Source organism: Paramormyrops kingsleyae, chromosome 22, assembly GCF_048594095.1.
Source record: "Paramormyrops kingsleyae isolate MSU_618 chromosome 22, PKINGS_0.4, whole genome shotgun sequence".
Taxonomy (NCBI): Eukaryota; Metazoa; Chordata; class Actinopteri; order Osteoglossiformes; family Mormyridae; genus Paramormyrops; species Paramormyrops kingsleyae.
In genome coordinates, this window is record NC_132818.1 from 7,768,746 (window position 1) to 7,790,260 (window position 21,515).

Here is a 21,515-nt window from a genome sequence, read left to right on the forward strand (position 1 = left end):
CTGTGTCATTTCTTCATATTCACACGTCAGTCACCGCGGCATAGTGCCATTTAGGATTCATAAATAGCTACATTTGATATACGTTAATTTATAGAACTCTTGCTTTAACATGCCAAACAAAATGTTGTGCTGTGTTTGAGAGATTTCTGAAATTGAGCTGAACGAATAGAACAGTTAAAAATAATAGTATTATTTCTGTTACATGAAGAAGAACATTATCCTGGAAAAAGTAAAGGTACCAGGAGCGGGGATTGAAAAAATGACAGACGAAACGAAAGAGTAATTGATCAGGAATTTAGCTTTATTGTCTGACCATTTTATTTTGAATAAAATATGCGATTCTTGGATGCACTCTGGCTCGTCCTGGTAAAGCCTTGACTTGTACTTGTTGGCCTTACTGGTTAGGAGGCTGCCCTCTGTGTGAGTCGTGATGGGGAGCGCTTCAGAGCAATACCAATATACCCAGACACCTCAGGTCATGTGATGCACATAGTGGCTTACAGCCGACACCTGCTGTGTGGGAAATCACCAGCTGGCCAATCACAGAAGCTAGTCCAGGAAACCGTGTGCCAAATTCAAACCAATTGCATTTCAGGTTGTATGACCCTGTTGTGTTATGTGACTTATGGAGTAAAAAGAAAAGATATGTAATTTCTGTGATATATAATTATAGAAAATATATTCTAAAAATATATAATAGTATATACTTTTTCTTGCTATATGTATTGCATTAAAGGAATGTGGATAGATCAGACAAAGAGTATCTAAAGGCATCTTTATGGCAAGAAATGCATGTAGGTTAATTTGTGGGAATAGACCTGATGTCACGGCCGTACTGCTGGAAGTACAGGTAAGAGTGGCACTGGAGCTAAGGCAGTAATAGCCGCACACAGATCTCCTGCTCTGGGGCAGTGAGGTTTCGCCGCAGTTCATATCCCAGGATGGTGGCGGAGTCAGCTCTGCGCAGTGCTGCTGCCCGTCTTGTGAGTCGTGATGAAGGCCACCGGAGGGAGGTGTCCCCTTTTCCTCCCTGCGAAGCGTCCGCTGGAGTTGGGAGGGGGGCGCAGCCTGAACGCGAGGCCCCCCTTTCCTCTGTCAGTAGGGGCCATGTTGGTTACGCCCGTGCGACCTGTGAGAAATCCTCCCCAACCCAAGTGCTGCATGTCTGACCCTGTGTTAAAAACGGGGGCTGTCAGTAGGAAATGAGAAGGGCCAGAACTGAGGAAATGTTCACAAAAAGACAACTATACGGGACTCCTGCCAATCGCGTCTGTCGCTCTCAGGCAGCTGAAGCCAAAGTCGCATAAACAAAATGGCCGACTTTGTCTGATTCTAATCAGCTAATCCAACGACTGACAATCCCTTACATTCCTATAACAAATTCCAAACCACAAATTGTCTGGTAATATTTGTGTTGTATATGTTGCTTACTTCCTTGCTTCTGATGAGCTAAGTGAATATTAACAGAATTAAGTCACTAGCGCATCAGAATAGCAGAAGAAGCAGAATTGGAGGCTGGTACCCTGGGTGAGAGACTGAGCCCTTAACTTGGACACAGAAGATAGCGGGAACCTCAGAGTATGAGCATTAGTGTGACTGCCAAGGATGCTAGGAACATCGTCACATGGTGTCTCCAGAGCAGAACATAGAACCAGTGGAGAGTCATTTTCTGTCTAAGGGCCAACAATACTCCCTCTGTCTTTGCGTTGTAGTCTTAGTGCTCCAAACGCCAGAGACTGCATCCGTGACTCCGGAGATGAGAGCGGACCGTTCGGAAGCTTTAAGAACTTATAACCTCATCTCACCTCCTTAATCTGGCTCAAAAAAAGACTCTGGCTGCAGTTGCAGAATCTCTGGCTCATCATGTGAAAGCAGAGGACAGTTTTGTGCCTCATTCTACATGTGAATATCTGTGAGCTTCCATTGCCTTCCGTACCACATATGAGTCTGAGATGATTTGTGACGATGATGTGGAAAATATGAAGACAAAGTATTTTTATTAGTTACACTTTTAACACAGAGATTTATTTTGGGACTTGATAGCGCATAACACTTTGGTATAAATGGTGCTAAATATATCAGGAATAATATTTAAAAAGTAATATTTTACATACATATTTAAAATAACTAAAATTATTATGTTTGCATTTGGTTCAGCCTTTGAAAACAACCATGACATTAAACTTTCGATTTGCATTTAAATCAGTGATATTCATCAAGAAAAACTTGGGTGGGTAAAATAAAATTACACTACAACTTCTGTATATTTTTTCAATCTAAGAGGGCGTCGTTAAAAAACGTCACAGGTACGCGGAAACTGTCCCGCCCCATAAATAACGATCGGCGACCAAAGGCAGCTGCGACGCAAATATGACACGAGGAATTTATTCATAGGGAGATATAAACAAGGCATCCCATTGGCTAAAAGGCCGCCCATACAGAATGAGGCGAACATGCTGATTGACGGAAGCGTAAACAATAATGTGCCCCATCCAACCAAAAGGAGGAAGTAGGTCTGAGAGTCAGTGACTGCACTGAACGAATAACAACAAACAAAACACGTTGTTTTATTTTTTTACAGCCACATACATTTTATGCGCTCAACTCTATGTGTCCCCAATTAAGTGGTGTTATTATGTCTTAGGTTTCTCTTCGACGGAATGGTGCAAACCGCAAACTATGGCAATGTCAGAAGGCGCCGCGAGATGAACTCTCGGCACAGCTAGCGGAGCGCAAGCTAAAATGAAACCTGCGCGAAATTAAATACGTTTACTGGACCGAAATGCACGTGTTCGCAAGGACCGAAAAGCAAACATACGGTCGCCCCGGCGACTGTGTTACAATATCGCGTTTCCTTTCGAATAACCGCCCGGCGCTCCCATCCCCCACGGCCGCACTTCGCCCGCATTCCTCCCCTGCAGTGGGGCCTCGGACGCGCATGCGCAGTGACTCGCCGGTCGGCCGGCGTGCAGCGCCGGCGTGCTGAAGGGGGGCGCTGTATCCTCTCTGCCGCTGTAGTCGCTGGCGGAGCCGAGCAGCGCTCCGGCGATACAATCTGCCGAAAGCAGGAGCAGGAGGGGGGGTGGTGGTGAGAGGCAAAAAAACGCGAGCTGCTTGAGTCGCCCTTTGTTTCTCGCTAGCTCTAGACGGCAAGGGGGAGATACCGGTGAAAGGAAAATTTACTGTCGGTAAGTTACCCGAAAACGTTTTAGCGCGTCTCCCCGGTGCTTTACCGAAGAGTTTAGCGTCTTTTTGTTGCTGTAGTCCTCTCTAATGGTTTGATCTGCCTTTTTTCGCCGAGCGGCAAGAGAACCGACATTACGGGCAGCTCCACTAGTTTGTGCGGCGGCCGGGGCGCAATGAATGAATTATTCTTTTTGGGAATGTAACGGGAGCGGGGGACCGAGCCAAGGGTACGGGACGCGCGTTGGATCAATCAGCTGAGCGGCGAAATCATACTTTTTTAACTCCTTGGGCTTCACAGTTGAAGCCCGATCGCGGGGAAGCCGGAGTCCTTCTCTCTGTAATGGAGGAAAACAGCATGGCCGGCTTGCTTAATAGGCACCTCTTTGTGTTTTTTTTTCTCCCATTTTCCCATTTTCTTTTAATTTTTATTAATTAAGTTGAATATGGTGTGACCGGACCATGCTGTCTGCTGATCGAAGAGCGCCGGCGTTACTGTTTCACCCCGGACGGGAAATGATTTGGAAACGAATTTAACTTTAAAAATCATTTGCGGGGAGCAATCTAAGAGGGCTGCATTGTGTTCTGGCTGGACGGCTAACCTAATAATCATCATTAAACAGAAAATGTGACAAAGCCAAGGCGAAATAAAAGTTTCCGAAAAAGTAAATAATTTTGTATGTGTTTAGCTTATAGCAATGTAACAATAGATTCGTGTAGTTTAATCAACTTGTTTCCTTCATCATATGTAACCTAGAGTGCCCCAGTTTTTTTAATCCCGGCTTTGTTTAAAAACAAAAATATTAAACATTAGCATTAACTTATGTAGTTGTTATTGATTTAGCCTTCTGAATTAATCTTATGTTTTTTTTTTTCTGGACAACTTTTATCGTTTTTTATTATCGTTATAATTTTGCTGTCTTGTTAAGGTTATCTAGTTACCATTAGCTTGGAAAGTATGGTTTGTAGTCGGTCTACCAGACAAATAATATTTATGTATTTTACGATATAAGAAGAAATTGTTAATATTTGGTGTCTTTTTAATGCCTGCCTCGAGCTATATTGATGTAGATATAAAACAAGTAAAATTTGTTGGCTGGGTTAAAGCAGAAGCTTATGAATGGATGGAGTCTCCGGGATGCTGAACCCTCCCGTCTCGAGAGCGCATGACTTGGGTACCACCCGAAAGCGAACGATAAGATATTTATTTTTATTTTAATAATCAGTCGGCGTGTCACATTCAGTTAAAGTAGCTTATCCACATATTTGTGCTTTTTGTGTGTGGTTATTTTTTTATATATAACTTTTTCCAGTATTTTTAAAACGGATTGTTGAGCTATAACTTTTGAGCTGTTCACTTTTTAATATTGATTTTGATCAGGACATAAATTGTACGGAAAATCTCTCACGCAGCCAGAGAGCCATTCCACAGCGTCTTATTTTCTTTCTGGTGAACATAAACAAACATGCGTGAATTACCCTTCCTGCTGACTGGCAGGACACGAACCCCCCTGTGCCGGCCCCCTTCCTGCCCTCTTTCCTGGCCGTTCCCCTACGCTGCGTTCTGAGGTTTCATGCCACCTGCAGTACACCTGCTCAGGACCGGCTCACCTGCTCTGTTTAATATCCTCCTTTTGTTTTTGAACTCCGCTTCTGATGTCATCCCGTCGTCCATATTTCTCCGCAAACCCCTTTGTAGTCTGGGCCCCTGGTTTGTAGTGTGATCTGGAAAGGCGGCTCTGTACTGAGCCGATGAGTCAGTCTGCGATGACGTTCGCATTCAGTGCCTTAACGAGTCCTTTAATCCACGCAGAAACATCATTCAGTTACGTAGTTTTGTTCCTACTGCTTTCTTGCAGCCGCATTATTTTCTCGCGCAACTATTGTGAAATGTAGTGCTGTCATTTTTATGCCTCCTAATACTCGCCAACTTTAGTGCATTCTGTCCTGTATATTATGCAGCATATTCACAACTATCTATATACACACCATGTGTATAATAAGGGGCTTGCGTTAGTAAAATGCGTGCTCTGTTGGTCACTTTTAGACAGATGTGCTAAATGACAGTAGCTCTCGCTAAGAGTTTAGGGAATAAATGAGTAAAAACGGTGATATTTGTGTCGAAGATCATGTGGGTTTAATGGTGCCGACTCCTGGGTACTGAGGCAGGTTGCTACATGTTAGAATGGCTGGAACGTGACCTGCTGTGGCATGGCTTCTCCAGTGGATGGCGCTGTTGGTCATAATGTGAGTGGCGCCCTGTGAATGGTACTCTGGACCCCCTGAAAGTAAGACGTTAGCCTGTTAGCTGAGGTGTTAGTGGTCTGACCTCCAGTCTCTCTCTCCTTCCCCGCAAAACAGTGTCCGCTGAGAAATGTCCACTCCGGACCCCTCTATGGGAGGGACTCCCCGGCCAGGTCCCTCCCCAGGTCCTGGACCCTCCCCGGGGGCCATGCTGGGTCCCAGCCCGGGCCCCTCTCCTGGATCTACCCACAGCATGATGGGACCCAGTCCTGGACCTCCTTCCTCAGGTCACCCCCTCCCATCTCAGGGACCCACGGGGTATCCCCCGGACGGCATGCATCCCATGCACAAAGTAAGTCATGGTAACGGCTGTCAGCGTCAGAACTGCCTTTAGGATCAGCATCATAGTAATTGAGTATTGTGGCTTTTTGGAGGCAGTTATACTGACCCCATGTCCAGATATGGTGCCTTTCTCCTGTCACCTTAGCGTGTTTTTTCCAATCCAGTCCACAGGGACTCATAGACAGTCCATGTTTTTGCTCCCTGCCAGACAGTCTATGTTTTTGGACCAGGGGCTGGGAGGGAGCAAAAACGTGGACTGTCTGCGGGTCCCCGGGGACCGGGTTGGGGTACACTGTCTCAGCGCCCTGGTTCAGCCTCCGCTGCCTCTCCTTAGTGCCTCTGTTTTACCGCATGCTGATGTCGGAGCTCAGTCACTGACTGCCGTCTTGTCTTCCCACAGCCGATGGAGGGGATGCTGGAGAAGGGCATGCCTGACGACCCCCGCTATGGCCAGATGAAAGGAATGGGCATGCGGCCGGGGGGGCACAGTGGAATGGGGCCCCCGCCCAGCCCCATGGACCAACACTCCCAGGGTATGTAGGGCTGACACTCTAGGTCTGTGGCGATGGTGGGGTGGGTGGTCAGTTAGTGGTAGGTGATGAGGTCATAATAAGGTCCTCTCCCCCGCCGTCTACTTCCTGCTGATCAGGGTGTCTGTTTAGCAGCTATTCAGGGCTCGCTGCTCGTCTTCTACGTGGCGCCTGCTTCCTCAATCCAGCTGTGCTGGCTGGAATCCCCCCAGATGTTGCCAGTGTCTTTCATTGGCGTTTCCCAGGTGCTGTCTTGCAGCTGGAGCAGCCGTCTGCCCTTTCCTATTAGAGGAACAGTGGAACGTTCTAGAAAATGTGCATTAATCGGGAAGCGACAAAGAGCAGCTGATGGTTGTGTGGCTGAGGGACGCGTTTGTGTTCCTTCGTTTACTCTGAGGGGCTGAGATCGAAGGCTGCGCTGGGTGTCTCTGACTCATTGTCCTTCTCTAGGTCGCCGTGTGGGTAGCGATTTTGTTGTCATACCTGCTCCCCCCCCCCATGTTGACACATCCTGCATACTCGTATTTCTATATTTCCATTTGTGCTTTAATACTCGCGCCCTGACTGGCAGACGGCCTTGTATTGTTTTTTGCATGTAGGTTAGTGTTATGGTTCGGGGTTCTCCGTGAATGAACGCCAGTTTTAGCTGTGATGTTAGTGACCGGCTGGATGTTGTCCTCCTTTTAACTCCCTTGGGTGAAGTTACTGATTTACTCACGGTTTAAAAGAGGTTGTCAAGAAAGTGAAGACAGAGGCTTTATAGATGTTTTTTTTTTTTTTTTAATTGATGGCTAATCATACTCGCCTTATTGAAATTGTTTCAACTGGTTGTAACGTTTTACGGTTATTTACCAAGGTTTTCTTTTTGTTTCCTTACTCTGTTACTCCGTGAATATAGCCCTAGTTAATACCCCCCATCAACTAAGTAACGAGTTGGCTTCTTCTCCCAGGTTACCCGTCTCCCCTGGGGGGTTCCGAGCACGCTCCCAGCCCCGTTCCAGCCAACGGCCCTCCCTCTGGTCCGATGATGCCCTCTGGCCCTGGTGGGGTGCCCCTCGACGGCGGCGATCCCCAGTCTCTGGGCCCACAGGCCCGCGGTGCGGTTCAGAGTGGCGCCAACGCCGGGCCGGTTCCGGCGGGCGCGGGGGCAGCAGGGGCCGGAGGTGCTGCCGGGCCCACACCCTTCAACCAGAACCAGCTACACCAGCTGCGGGCCCAGATCATGGCTTATAAAATGCTGGCCCGCGGGCAGCCCCTGCCAGACCACCTGCAGATGGCAGTGCAGGGCAAGCGGCCCATGCCGGGCATGCAGCAACCCCCCATGGCTAACATGGCACCGGCCCCGGGTCCCGGGACAGGCCCCGTATCCGGACCGGGACCGGCACCTTCCAACTACAACAGACCTCACGGTGAGCGCATTGGCACCGTGTGCGGGTGCTTTTCACACCGACTGTGCTGTTAGTATTTGCATGAAAATCAGATTAATTTCCAATTTGATAGTTAAAAAATAAAAGCCATTCCAGGGTTATAGTGCCCTCTGTTGGTCAGCATTTTAAAAATGGCAGGATTATAATAATAATTTATTGTCCTAATTTCTGAAGGTCTACTTGCATTCATAATGGTTCCTGCTGATTTTTATAAATGTAGATGAAATGTAAATAAAATTCAGTTCTCATGTTTTCTGAATCGTATGTTGTATGTTCTAGTTATTCGGGAGTCGCCTTGTTTTCTTGACAGTCTGGCTTTATTGCTATGTAACTTGGGGGCCTGTGTTGTCTTGGGCAGGTATGGTGGGACCCAATATGCCACCCCCAGGACCATCCGGTGTACCACCAGGAATGCAGGGTCAGGCATCCAATGGCCCCCCAAAAGCCTGGCCTGAGGGTAAGGTGGAGGGGGGGTGTGTAGGATGTCTGTACTTCACTGGTTTACCACTCAACTTCCAAGTGGCTTTTTATGGGGGTGGGTGGGGGGGGGGCTGGTGTTAATGTCAGACTCGGAAATGGCCGCCGTGGAGATGTTGGCCACCTGACATTACATGTGAGGCGAAGTGTGAAGTTAAAGCAGTGTTTCCCAGCCTCAGGGACCCCCAGTCCACGTGTTTTTTAGCCGGGAGCTGGGAGGGAGCAAAAATCATGGACTCTCCGCAGGTCCCTGAGAACCAGATTGGGAAACTCTTGGTTAATGGATTAAACTGCTGCTTCCCATGCCCCGCCCACTCTTAAAAGGACCAATGGTGAACGCAGCCGCCCCATCCAGCGCCCCGCAGAAGCTGGTGCCCCCGCAGCCCACGGGCCGGCCCTCTCCGGCGCCCCCCTCCATGCCGCCAGCCGCCTCGCCTGTCATGCCGCCACAGACACAGTCCCCCGGACAGCCCACTCAGCCCACACCCATGGTGCTGCACCAGAAACAGAACCGCATCACGCCCATCCAGAAGCCTCGGGGGCTGGACCCTGTCGAAATCCTGCAGGAGCGCGAGTACAGGTCTGGAACCCCCCCCACCCCCCATCATCCTGTTGCCATTCACATGTGGTCACTCCTTTGCAGGCATGCTGATAAAGGGGTGGGGAGACAGGGGAAGTCTTTTAGGTGGACACTAGGGGGCGCCCATGAGTATTTGCTCCTATGTGGTTTTCAGTGATGGCAGGTGTTTGCTCCACCCTTGTTGACTTTGGAGGTTGAATATGCTGACTTTTCTATGGGACTCATGTCTGAATGTGTTGCATACCTTTGCAGGACCTGCATACCTTTGAGGTCCATGGTCCTCTTTGTCCTCTTGCTGCCTGAGAGGTAGCCACCCACTTTCTGTCCAATAAGCAGCCACTTTCTGTACCATGTGGTCCCTTCAGGCTCCAGGCACGTATCGCCCACCGCATCCAGGAGTTAGAGAACCTCCCCGGGTCGCTTCCGGGCGACCTGCGGACCAAGGCCAACATAGAGCTCAAGGCCCTCCGGCTACTTAACTTCCAGAGACAGGTAGGGCCCCGACCCAGCTGCCCACATGGGTGTCATTTCAGTTTCTTGATGGAAATGCGTCAGATACGGTGAAAAGAGGGAGCTGCCATGGAGCAATGTCTCGTCCCGCAGCTGCGTCAGGAGGTGGTGGTGTGCATGCGCCGTGACACGGCTCTGGAGACGGCCCTCAACGCCAAGGCCTACAAGCGCAGCAAGCGGCAGTCCCTGCGGGAGGCACGCATCACCGAGAAACTGGAGAAACAGCAGAAGATCGAGCAGGAGCGCAAACGGCGTCAGAAGCACCAGGTATGAGGGATGGAGTCTCGTTCTCTTCTGCATCTGGTGGATTATACCTCATGTTGTGAAGTAGGAAACCCGGTGTCAGCTTTGGGTTTCTCCTTTGGTGTTGTGCTTTTTGGACATATTTCATCCATATAAGAAAAAAAAATGTGCGTTACCATGGAGATGGAACCACAGCCTGAACTATGAAATTGGTTCTTATGTAGAGCTTGCATTCCATTTCTAGGAATACCTCAACAGCATCCTTCAGCATGCCAAGGACTTCAAGGAGTACCACCGGTCCAACACGGGCAAGATCCAGAAGCTGACCAAGGCTGTGGCCACCTACCATGCCAACACGGAGCGTGAGCAGAAGAAGGAGAACGAGCGCATTGAGAAGGAGAGAATGAGGAGGCTGATGGTGAGGAGGTCCATGAGGGCTCATGATGGGCTGGTGTTTCAGACGTAAGGGGTGGTGAGACGGACATGTGTGAACCAATGCCTTAACCCTGCCCAGGCTGAAGATGAGGAGGGTTACAGGAAGCTGATCGACCAGAAGAAAGATAAGCGTCTGGCCTACCTGCTACAGCAGACGGACGAGTATGTGGCCAACCTCACGGAGCTGGTGAGGGCCCACCAGGCCGTTCAGGCCCTCAAGGAGAAGAAGAAGAAGAGGAGGAGGAAGAAGGTCTGTAATGGAGGGGTCTACGGGTCCTACAAGTCGTTCTGCTTTATAACTTTGTTTTACAAGATCAGTGCTGCATTCTGGGTAGGGAGCCTTTTGTGTAAATGGGACAGACTATGCTCCTTGTCCTGGATAAGGTTTGTCTCCATGCACTGGGAGATCTTTATTTCTCATTCTTGAACCTAACCAGCAAGGATTGGTGTCTTGACAGAAGCTCGAGAACTCGGAGGGCCAGGCAGCAGGTCTGGGACCTGATGGCGAGGTGAGCGCGCAGGCCCTGAGGGCTAGTTTGGGCTTTTGGTCTCTTCATGGTCAGAGGCTCTAATGCTGGAAATGTTGGTAGACAGTCTTTGTTTATATGCAACAGACACACCAAAAATGGCCTTATTTAGTCCATGTTTTGATGTACAGCTGTGAAGTTACACCTGTTTCAGCCTTCTGCCTTAAAACATTACTGGTATTTATTGCATAGAAGTAGCTTTTAATGGTCAAGTACAGTGTTTCCAAAATCCAGTTTTCGGGGACCCATAGTCCGTCCGTGTTTTTGTTCCCTCCGAGCTCTCTGCCAGACAGGCCACAGGAAGCAAAACTGAGGACTGTGGGTCCCTGAGAACCAGATTGGGAAACACCGGTCTAGTCCCTTGACCCAAACTCACTGCTAAGCTGTTGGTTCTTCTGCTGGCCCTACAGCCTCTGGATGAGACCAGCCAGATGAGCGACCTGCCCGTCAAGGTCATCCATGTGGACAGCGGCAAGATCCTGACGGGGGTGGACGCCCCCAAAGCTGGCCAGCTGGAGGCCTGGCTGGAGATGAACCCTGGGTGAGTGGATGCCTTCCGCTGCCAGATGGTCAGAAATCGGCCCTGTGGCATCCAGCTTCTGTTCCTGCCAGCCGCTGCTGTGGAGCATTTTCATTTTACTTGTATTCACTTTTTGTTTGATTTGCATCTAAATTCTGCCGTCCTCCTATAGGTACGAAGTGGCCCCCCGGTCCGACAGTGAGGACAGCGGCTCAGACGATGACGAGGTGCCGTGTCGTTCTGCTCGGGTTTGCTGCATGATTGTCTCGCCACGATCATGCTCTTGCATTTTGGTTCGTAGTATTTTCCCTCCTTAAACTGAGAAACAGTCTGCTAGCCTTGAGCTATACATCAAACCCCAAGATTGGGCAGCGTGTGGCTCAGACAGCTAAGCCTCTGGGTCTGTGACCGGAAGGTTGCTGGTTCAAGCCCAGCCTTGGCACATCTGTAGGTCCTTGACCAAGGCCTTTAACCAGCAGCTCCCTGGGTGCTGCTATGGATGGCTGCCCTTCAGTGAGCTTGCTCTCATCTACGGAGAGCAAGATGAAAACTTCCCCACGGGGATGACTAAGGCATAATAATTTAATTTCTAGATTAGTGTGATGTCCTGTTTAAGATCCTGTTCATTCTTGGTCCCCCCTAGAATGAGGATGTCTTCTGTACATACAGCAACAATGATCACTAGGCCTTCTGTGTATTCATTGGTTGTTGCTCCTTGTCCTTGGTTTTTATTGGTTGATGATTTTTAAATGGCTGTGATTGCCTCCCTTTGCTGATTGTTTGACAGCTATCATTTCCCTACCTATAGGAATATGACGAGGATCAACCTCATCCATCACAAGCCCCTGTGGAGGAGAAGAAGAAGATTCCAGATCCAGATAGTGAAGACGTATCAGAAGTTGATGTTCGCCACATCATCGAGTAAGGGTGCCTCTTGCAGGATGGGGCAGACTATTGTTATCGAGTTCCTCAGCATAAACGCCGTGTTGCTGTATTCAGCGTGTGAATATGCCTTGATGGACTTTAGTGGGCTGTAGATGGCTGTCTGAACCGAAGCACCGCCCCTCCACACTCTTCTGCGATAGGCACGCCAAGCAGGACGTCGACGACGAGTACAGTGGCGCGGCCTTTGCCCGCGGCCTGCAGTCCTACTACGCGGTAGCCCACGCCGTCACGGAGAGGGTGGACCGTCAATCCTCCCTCCTTGTGAACGGGCAGCTGAAGCAGTACCAGGTAGGAGCTTCTGCACACCTACACATTTAGGTTGGCCTGCCCTGTTCATACTCTCCTTTATCTCATTCAGGCCAATGTAGGGGCTGTTTTTAGTCTGACTTGTAGGGTTTTTAAGTGGATAATTGCTGTAGAAACTAAACTATGTCCCACAGTTTCTGTAAGGGTCTTCAGTCCTGTAATATCTGGCGTCCAGTTCCTTTGAGAACACCAGCCATGATTGTGATGCCGGAGGACGTGTAGAATGACTGCTGGCCTGTTCCGCCTGAGCCTCAGGAGTCGTTCCTTTCGACATCTCTCAGATCAAGGGCTTGGAGTGGCTGGTGTCCCTGTACAACAACAACCTGAATGGCATCCTGGCGGACGAGATGGGCCTAGGAAAGACCATCCAGACCATTGCACTCATCACCTACCTCATGGAATACAAGCGCATCAACGGTCCCTTCCTCATCATCGTGCCGCTCTCGTGAGTGACCCAGTACCGGAACCTTCTCTGCTGTGTTTGTCTGTCACCGGAGACATACATTCCTCTGTCTCATTTTGGTCCACAGAAGCATTTTGATATGGGTGGTGATTAACCCTGAATGGGCTTCTTGTTCCTTTACAGGACCCTTTCCAACTGGGTGTATGAGTTTGACAAGTGGGCACCCTCTGTGGTGAAAGTATCTTACAAGGTACGTGTGAGGCTCCTTAGAAGCCTGTAGATGTGGACTGGTGACATCTGAGCAGCAGCAGGTGGGTCCGTTCAGCAAAGAATGGCTGTGAGATCTCAGGGCTGCATCCGTCCCCCCTGTCTAGGGCTCCCCAGCCGCGAGGCGAGCCTTTGTACCCCAACTGCGAAGTGGCAAGTTCAATGTGCTTCTCACCACCTATGAGTACATCATCAAGGACAAGCAGGTGCTGGCTAAGGTATGACGGCAACCATCAGGTGTGACTGTCTGAAGTAGATAGCTATCTTATCTTAACGGGTAACTAGCTGTTAATGGGTGCTGCTACTTTTATTGTATGTTGTAATGCAGTTAACAGTCTCCTGATGTCACCCTCAGATCCGCTGGAAGTACATGATTGTGGATGAAGGCCACCGTATGAAGAACCACCACTGCAAACTGACACAGGTGTTAAATACACACTACCTGGCTCCACGGCGCGTCCTGCTGACGGGCACGCCTCTGCAGAACAAACTGCCTGAGCTCTGGGCCCTGCTCAACTTCCTGCTGCCCACCATTTTCAAGAGCTGCAGCACCTTCGAGCAGTGGTTCAACGCGCCGTTCGCCATGACCGGGGAGAAGGTGAGGGGCACATCTGAGGACGGGTAGGGGGGCGCTCAAGGCGTGTGGGGTGCGGATGAGTCTGTGAACTGTGGGTCCGCTTCCGCACAGGTGGACCTGAACGAGGAGGAGACCATCCTGATCATCCGGCGTCTCCACAAGGTCCTCAGACCGTTCCTGCTCCGCCGGCTCAAGAAGGAGGTGGAGGCACAACTGCCTGAGAAGGTGCTGAGATACTTTGTGCACACGCACACACGCATGTGCACATATCAGTACACGAAAATCCCTGAAACCTGAGAGGTGCACACTCATTCATGTCAGCCGACCTGCAGTGAAATCTTAGTGATAAAAATTAGTCATCAAAAAGGTTGGCGACAATAAAGGGTGGTGATCAGATTAATTCTCCCTTCATATCTACTCTGTGGCATGTTGTCATTTTCTCTGTTCGGGCCCATGACAACACATGAAATACACGTCTGATAGCTTGAGATGACAGCATGGGCTAAAAACGACACGAGTCACCGACAAACCGTGAGACTCGACACCTTTGGCAGTGACACCATTGTGTGGATACTGAAGCTGAGGTTAGGTTGCTAGGAGAATGAACGGGTTTTAGCGACGGCACAGACGAGCATGCTGGGCTTGACCACTGGTGTCCCTTCCTGTTGGCCCTCAGGTGGAGTATGTGATCAAGTGTGACATGTCAGCACTGCAGAGGGTACTCTACCGGCACATGCAGGCCAAGGGGGTCCTGCTCACCGACGGATCGGAGAAGGACAAGAAGGTATGTTGGGTGTCCTTGCCGGCGTTAGGGCCACAGGCCACAGCAGAGAGTCCTCAGACATCTGCATGTCCCTGTCTCACTACCTCCAGGGCAAAGGTGGCACCAAGACCCTGATGAACACCATCATGCAGCTGCGGAAGATCTGCAACCACCCGTACATGTTCCAGCACATTGAGGTAGGCGCACCTAGCGTGTATGCTAAGCTAAGCTAGGCCTTGGTCTGCCTGTAGGGTTTGTTGCTCCTGTTTGCCTCCTGTTTCATGGCCTGTAATGTGTACGCTGGAGCTGAATGCTGTGGTATTCCTTTCTCAGGAGTCGTTCTCTGAGCACTTAGGATTCAGCGGAGGGATAGTACAAGGGTAAGTGTCCTATTTCAAGTCTGGCATGAACCTTCTGTTCTGGGCCTTACCACTGAACTCTGACCCCTATGCCCCACCCCCCAGGCCGGACTTGTACCGCGCCTCTGGGAAGTTCGAGCTGCTGGACCGCATCCTGCCCAAGCTCCGGGCCACGAACCACAAAGTGCTGCTCTTCTGTCAGATGACCTCTCTCATGACCATCATGGAAGACTACTTCGCCTACCGCAACTTCAAGTACCTGCGTCTTGACGGTGAGCTGATGGCTGGGCCGGGCTGTGTCGGAATGATCCAGTCAGACCAGAAGCTGAAGTCTTGGGTTTCGAGATCATGGAGATGGTTTGATTGAAGATGGTCCTTCCTCTCACTTTAGACCATGTTCCCACAACTGTCCCCCCTCCCTCCCCAGGAACCACCAAGGCGGAGGATCGTGGCATGCTACTGAAAACCTTCAATGATCCCTCCTCCCAGTACTTTGTGTTCCTGCTGAGCACCAGGGCCGGTGGCCTGGGCCTGAACCTGCAGTCGGCCGACACCGTGGTCATCTTCGACAGCGACTGGAACCCCCACCAGGTAGCCGGCCCACCCATCTCTCACTGCCGGCTGTCATTTCATGCTGATCAGAACAGTGGGAGGGTCTGCTTGAGTCTCCCAGATCTCCGGCTGTTTCTGAATGCGCTCACCCAGAGAGCGTTCACCTCACTCTTTTGGTGCGACGGTGTATTTTGTGCAGCACTCCGTAAGAGACGCGTCTCCCTCGCCTTCTCCCCACAGGACCTGCAGGCCCAGGACCGCGCCCACCGCATCGGGCAGCAGAACGAGGTGCGCGTCCTCCGCCTCTGCACCGTCAACAGCGTGGAGGAGAAGATCCTGGCAGCCGCCAAGTACAAGCTCAACGTGGACCAGAAGGTCATCCAGGCCGGCATGTTCGACCAGAAGTCGTCCAGCCACGAGCGACGCGCCTTCCTGCAGGCCATCCTGGAGCACGAGGAGCAAGACGAGGTGGGGGCTCTCAGGGGGGTGGGGGGGGGGGGCTTGACGTTGGTAGGGAAATCTGGGGTGTAGGTGCATGGGCCTCCAAACGGGACCTTTATGAAGATGGAATGCCCTGGTATCCCACATTGATCTCTTTGGCTTTTTGGTGCTCTGGGTCTTTTAAAATGACTGCCTAACAAATTCTGTTGGTCAGCTAGTGGTTCTGTTAACCTGGTGCTTATTGGAGGGGCGCGGCACTCACCTGACCCCTGACCTGTGCGTAGGAGGAGGACGAGGTGCCAGACGATGAGACTGTTAACCAGATGATCGCCAGGAGCGAGGAAGAGTTCGACCACTTCATGGTGAGGCTGACCGCCGATCTCCGGCGCCGGCCGGTTCTGTCCCGCATGGAACTTCAGCCGCTGACGCTGTGCCATCCCGCCCGCGCAGCGCATGGACCTGGACCGCCGCCGGGAGGAGGCGCGCAACCCCAAGCGTAAGCCGCGCCTCATGGAGGAGGACGAGCTGCCCACCTGGATCATGAAGGACGATGCCGAGGTGGAGCGGCTCACCTGTGAGGAGGAGGAGGAGAAGATGTTCGGCCGCGGCTCCCGCCAGCGCAAGGAGGTGGACTACAGCGACTCTCTCACTGAGAAGCAGTGGCTCAAGGTCAGGGGTCAGGGGTCCTGGTTCGGGGCTCACCTCGGGGCATTGTCTTTTTGTTTTTTTTTTTTAATGTACATTACTTTGCCCGTGAGTAGCAGACCTGTTTCTTGTCTGCACAGGCCATCGAGGAGGGCACACTGGAGGAGATTGAGGAAGAGGTCCGGCACAAGAAGACCACCCGCAAGCGTAAGAGGGAACGGGACATGGACCTGCCGGGCCCGGCCACACCCAGTGCCAGCGGCGCACGCAGCCGCGACAAGGACGACGACATCAAGAAGCAGAAGAAGCGTGGGCGCCCCCCTGCCGAGAAGCTGTCACCCAACCCCCCCTCGCTGACCAAAAAGATGAGGAAGATAGTGGATGCAGTTATCAAGTACAAGGACAGGTGTGACATTTCAGTGACCTTCCCAAGCTTATTATGAAATATGCTATCGTTTCATGTAATGTACAATGAACAAGTTTTGCTCCTAATGGCCACTGCTCTGTGTAACTGGGACCCCCCTCCTGCCCCCCCCTCCCTTTCCCGACAGCAATGGCCGGCAGCTGAGCGAGGTCTTCATCCAGCTGCCTTCCCGCAAGGAGCTGCCTGAATACTACGAGCTCATCCGCAAGCCTGTCGACTTCCGCAAGATCAAGGTGGGCGGGGCATCTCTCAGCTCCTGTCATTTCATTATCCAGAGCAGTGATTCTCAATCCGGTCCTCGGGGACCCATAGCCGGTCCACATTTTTGCACTCTCCCAGTAGTGACTGTGGGTCCCCAAGGACCGGATTGGGAAGAACTGATCCAATGTATCGATGTCTGATTGCAAAAGAGTTTCATCTTGCTCTAAATGGGCCTGGTTAGATATGCTTGGAGAAGATGGATGTTCTGGGTCTTTATGCTTTTTTTTGTGGACTGAAATTGGGTCGGTAAGTTTTGTTTGTAAGAACCCCCTCTTCAGTTGGTGGGTTTCCTCCTCCCTTTGTGGTGCCTCTGTTGGCCCTTGATCTGCTCCTCACACTGTTCTGTTCCCCCAGGAGAGGATCCGGAGCCACAAGTACCGCAGCCTTAACGACCTAGAGAAGGACGTGATGCTGCTGTGTCAGAACGCACAGACCTTCAACCTGGAGGGCTCGCTGGTGGGTGTCTGAAGTGACCTCAGCCCTTTCTGATCTCACCCCCTTCCCCCAGTCCAGTGTTCCATGTGGATTTAACGTCACCATTCTCTCCTGCTCCTTACGCTCCTCAGATCTATGAGGATTCCATCGTGCTGCAGTCGGTCTTCACCAGCGTGCGGCAGAAGATCGAGAAAGAAGAGGACAGCGAGGGAGACGACAGTGAGGAAGAGGAGGAGGAGGTGGACGAAGGGTCCGAGTCGGAGTGTGAGTGTCCTTCATGGCCTCCTCGGTGCCCACCGTCTTTAGTGCCCGACCCGAGATCCTGGCTCTAGCTGTAGGCCAAGGCCCGTCTTACGTTTCTGCATTTCGCTGCGTTTCTGGACCTCCAGCTCGCTCGGTGAAGGTGAAGATCAAGCTGGGCCGCAAGGAGAAGGGGCTGGAGCGAGGCAAAGGCCGGAGGCGGCTGGGCCGGGGCCCCCGAGCCAAGCCCGTGGTGAGCGACGACGACAGCGAAGAGGAGCAGGAGGAGGTGGGTGCCCACCCAGCTGGGCCGTTCGCTCTAGACCGGTGTGTCGCCAGGCTCGTCATCCCTGACAGATAACCATGACCGATTATCCTAGCACTAGCCTTTAGTGAGCTTGGTGCTATTAGCAGGGCTTTTATGCCCGCCTCTCAGTACAGCCTCAGCACTTGACTGGATGTTTTGCAATGCAGTCTGGTTGTGATTGGCGAGTGAGTGAGGTGTGCGGCGTCCTGATTGGTCGGAAGTGAATCTGCTTTTGCCAGGGTGGTTTGCTTTATGAGTGATGTGTTTCAGAAGCTCCGGCGTGGTTCAGGATGAACGTTTTCTTTCTGATACTCCTGACTTCCAAACAGATCTACCCTGCAAACATGTGTCTGAAGAACTTTAAAAAAAAAAAAAAAAAAAAATACAAATAAAATTAATGGCTAAGTGATTAGATGGATTCCTGCATATGTAGTGGTATAAGAAGCTAATTATTTTACATTATGGTACACGATACACCGATATCAAATGGTTAAATAAGTCCGGTATTTACTGATGCGCAGGACTGAATCCATTAGCCATTATCTACCGATGTCATGATCAAAACTGACAGCCTTTGTTGTGTCTCTCGGCATGAATGATAATGTAGTCTGACTAGTTATGCCTGTGCATGAGAACTGCATCGTTCATTGTTCATTGTGAGGTGACTGACTTGCCCCGCCTCTTTGCTTGGGTGGTCTTCCCCCATACCCCCCCCCCCCCATCTCGTCTTTCAGGAGCGTTCAGGAGCCAGCGGCAGTGAAGAGGACTGAGCCACACCGGAATGGACCAATTTCCCCCATGGGGTCCCAGCGGCCGGAGCATATATTTTATTTAGCAGAATCACAACGGGGTACTTTTGCGGGCAGGGGAGCGGGTAGTTGTGCCTAGACAAGCTGATTTTTAGTGTGAAATGTTATTAAATGATGAAATAAAACTTTAAAAACTTACAAAAAAAAATCCTACTTCCATATTTAAACAGCGATCTTGGTATAGACTGTAGGACTGTTAACGTCCCTCCACCCCCCACCCCCCCAGCGCTGTGAAGTTTGAAAGGGCTTTTGCGGATGGATTGTGGACCACAGGGAGTTTACTTGACCTTTTTTTTTTTTTGTGAATCTGTTTTCTTGAATTTCCCCTTCGGTGGCAGATATGTGGATTTGCTGTCCCAAAGACATGAATGCATGTGTGTCTGTAGAAGTGCTCTCAGACGTCCCATCCGCCCTCTCTCACGGTTTAATTTAAAAATAAAATTTAAAAAGCATAAACAGATGTGGTCACCGTACATCTCATTCACGCCTGGACTGGAGCAGGGGAGGCTGGGCTAGAACTTATTTTTGTGTCAGTATCACTGGATTTCAAAACCACAATAAAGACATCTCACAAAGTCATTGTGTCCCTTTGATTAGGGTGTTTGGAATGAGCAGCTTTTGGGCTGTCGGGGCTGTCTCCTCTTCTCCTGACCTCCCTTTCTTCCTTCCTTCTTCAGGTCACGGCTTTAATTCCCTGCCCTTCTTCGTAATTTTTTGTAAAGTTGAGCTTTATTCGTGAATACATCATGTTTCCTGTTGGTGTAACATGTTCCTGTTCACTAGAGGGAGACCTTGTCTAAGTTAAGGACGGTCGTGTTACTACTGACTTTGGGATGCAGATTAGCTACTTTGATCTCATTTGACATTTTACAACTCCCAGGTTTGTAGAGAATGTTCTGCATTCATCCAGGTCCTCCTCAGAGGGTGCAGAGATTAATTTTAAAGCTTCAGTTTTGTTAAGGTTTTTTAATTGTCCCTCGTATTCATACAATTACTTAAAATTACTAAAGTAACGTTTAACAAGTTCAGTTACTAATGTGACCCGTTTTACCCCACCCCACTCCTAAAAGGAGCAGCGTAACCAAGGAATGTTCTATGTTTCTCGACCTCCAAGCCTGCTTGTTTGTCACAAATCTGTTGCTAATTTCCCAGGAGAATCTGAAAGCTGCATTTGTTTTGCTGTGCTGCTCTGCCTTTCAGATGGGAAATCGGGCGTCTAATACGAGGTGTCATGAACGTTTGGATAACTCCAGTATGGTTAAACATAGTCTTCATGCAACATTAGCTCAGTGCTGTAGAAGGACACGATGCTAATGCCGAATCGTAAATCGTTCCGGTTCCTCGGTCAGCGCTAATTGCATAGTGGTCCTTGCTCGGTATGGGTGTTATTGTTACGTGTGTTAATTACTTGATACAGGTGCTATGCCTATTTTCCTGCCTCCACAACCTGATTCTGAAGATGCATCGAAACCAAGTTTAAGAACAATGCCCCCCCCCCCTCCTCTGTCTCTTGTGTTGCTGTTTAGATAGATCATGTCTTTCCTTAAGGAGTAAAATTGCTAATGCCTGTGTGGGACCTATGCTGCTAGTGTACTTTAACCTGTGTGAAGTCTGTTAGAACCCTGTTAGAACCCTAATAGTACATCCACTACATACGTACAGTACGGTTCAAAAGATTTAGGCAGTCAAAGGTGGAAGTCAGAATTTTTAAGGCTTTGATTTAATATTAGAACATCAGCAAACAGTAACACAATAAAAACTAACACGAATTACTTATTTTCTCCAAAAGTGATTGATGTCTTGCTGGGTGGTTAGAAGATATATGTGTAATTTTTAATTAATTGTAGCGTTTCAGAAGACAGTGTTTTGCGATACAGAAACTAGGGAAACAAGATATACAAGTTTTTTTTTTTTTTTTCGTTGAGCTCAGAGGAGGGGCCGGCTCTGTGTGCTGAGCGGGATCCAATGCTGTGGAGCGAGAGTCTACGGCGCATGTTGCCATACAGACAGCTTCAATGGAGTATCGAGGAGCCGCCCATTCATACACCCTTCTTCTGAAAGTCTGTTTGAGTGCTTGAAACACAAGAATGTGAAGAATGCAGTCTAACAGCCATTTCTACATGATTTAGATGCCCAGAGATCTGGATTTGTTTCAACTAAAAATATTGCACATAGTTACAAGTGCAAAAAACCCCTTTCAAGAGATTTTATCTTTTACTGCTGATTGACTGCAGTATAAGATTTTGTCTCATACAAGATGTGGATGAGATGTCCTGACCTGTGATGTCATGTGTGTCAGCTTCAGATTATTCAGTGTATGTGTCACAGGGTCACCTGTCCTGCCTTTGGGGCATCTGATTGGACGTGTCGGGAGACCAGTGCTGGTCAAAGCTCATGTGGGACTCTAGACAGATTTCATCACCCAATTTCATTTTGTCTCTGATGGTACATGCTGGAGGGCAACGTTACTGGCTCTGCATGACACATCAATCTTTTCGACAAAGGTCAACATTCCATCCATCCATCCATCTTTTAACCGCTTCTCTTGGTCTGGGTTTGGGGGGGGGGGGTCTATAGACTTCCCCAGGCAACGCAGGGCACAAGATTGGGGTACCCCCTGGACAGGATGATGGTAAACATCAGAGCAAAAATAATGTGTGAGCAGGTAGAGTAATGATTTTTGAATGAGTCCAAATGGCTGAGAGGTGGTTCTCAAGTCGGGAAAACACACACTGGCTCGCAATACATTATTCATGCCCATTA

At 50.0% G+C, this 21,515-nt stretch overlaps 1 protein-coding gene across 2 annotated transcripts; it reads left to right on the forward strand.

Moving 5' to 3' along the window:
* Positions 1-2,990: 2,990 nt before the first annotated feature.
* smarca4a (SWI/SNF related BAF chromatin remodeling complex subunit ATPase 4a) lies at positions 2,991-19,331 on the forward strand. 2 transcript variants are annotated; one of them, XM_023836196.2, is made up of 34 exons: positions 2,991-3,188; positions 5,545-5,779; positions 6,170-6,302; positions 7,250-7,708; positions 8,085-8,183; positions 8,528-8,783; positions 9,149-9,275; positions 9,387-9,560; positions 9,781-9,954; positions 10,051-10,221; positions 10,433-10,480; positions 10,909-11,039; positions 11,191-11,245; positions 11,827-11,939; positions 12,104-12,251; positions 12,551-12,714; positions 12,856-12,922; positions 13,047-13,157; positions 13,295-13,537; positions 13,628-13,741; positions 14,193-14,300; positions 14,390-14,476; positions 14,613-14,659; positions 14,744-14,910; positions 15,066-15,229; positions 15,431-15,658; positions 15,916-15,993; positions 16,082-16,300; positions 16,417-16,682; positions 16,828-16,933; positions 17,316-17,417; positions 17,528-17,660; positions 17,786-17,925; positions 18,678-19,331. In XM_023836196.2, the coding sequence occupies exons 2-34, from the start codon at positions 5,558-5,560 to the stop codon at positions 18,711-18,713; spliced, it is 4,890 nt and encodes a 1,629-aa protein (XP_023691964.1). In that variant the 5' UTR covers positions 2,991-3,188; positions 5,545-5,557; the 3' UTR covers positions 18,714-19,331. The 2 variants fall into 2 exon arrangements, with proteins under 2 accessions (XP_023691964.1, XP_023691962.1); XM_023836194.2 differs by having other exon boundaries at positions 2,992-3,188; positions 10,430-10,480.
* The last annotated feature ends 2,184 nt before the right edge of the window (positions 19,332-21,515 follow it).

Bases quoted from the DNA above. Each gene is read 5' to 3' on its own strand.
- smarca4a (XM_023836194.2), top strand. From the start codon at position 5,558: ATGTCCACTCCGGACCCCTCTATGGGAGGGACTCCCCGGCCAGGTCCC. The intron at 10,481-10,908 runs GTGAGCGCGCAG...CTGGCCCTACAG, and splicing joins GTCTGGGACCTGATGGCGAG to CCTCTGGATGAGACCAGCCA. The intron at 16,683-16,827 runs GTGTGACATTTC...CTTTCCCGACAG, and splicing joins GTTATCAAGTACAAGGACAG to CAATGGCCGGCAGCTGAGCG.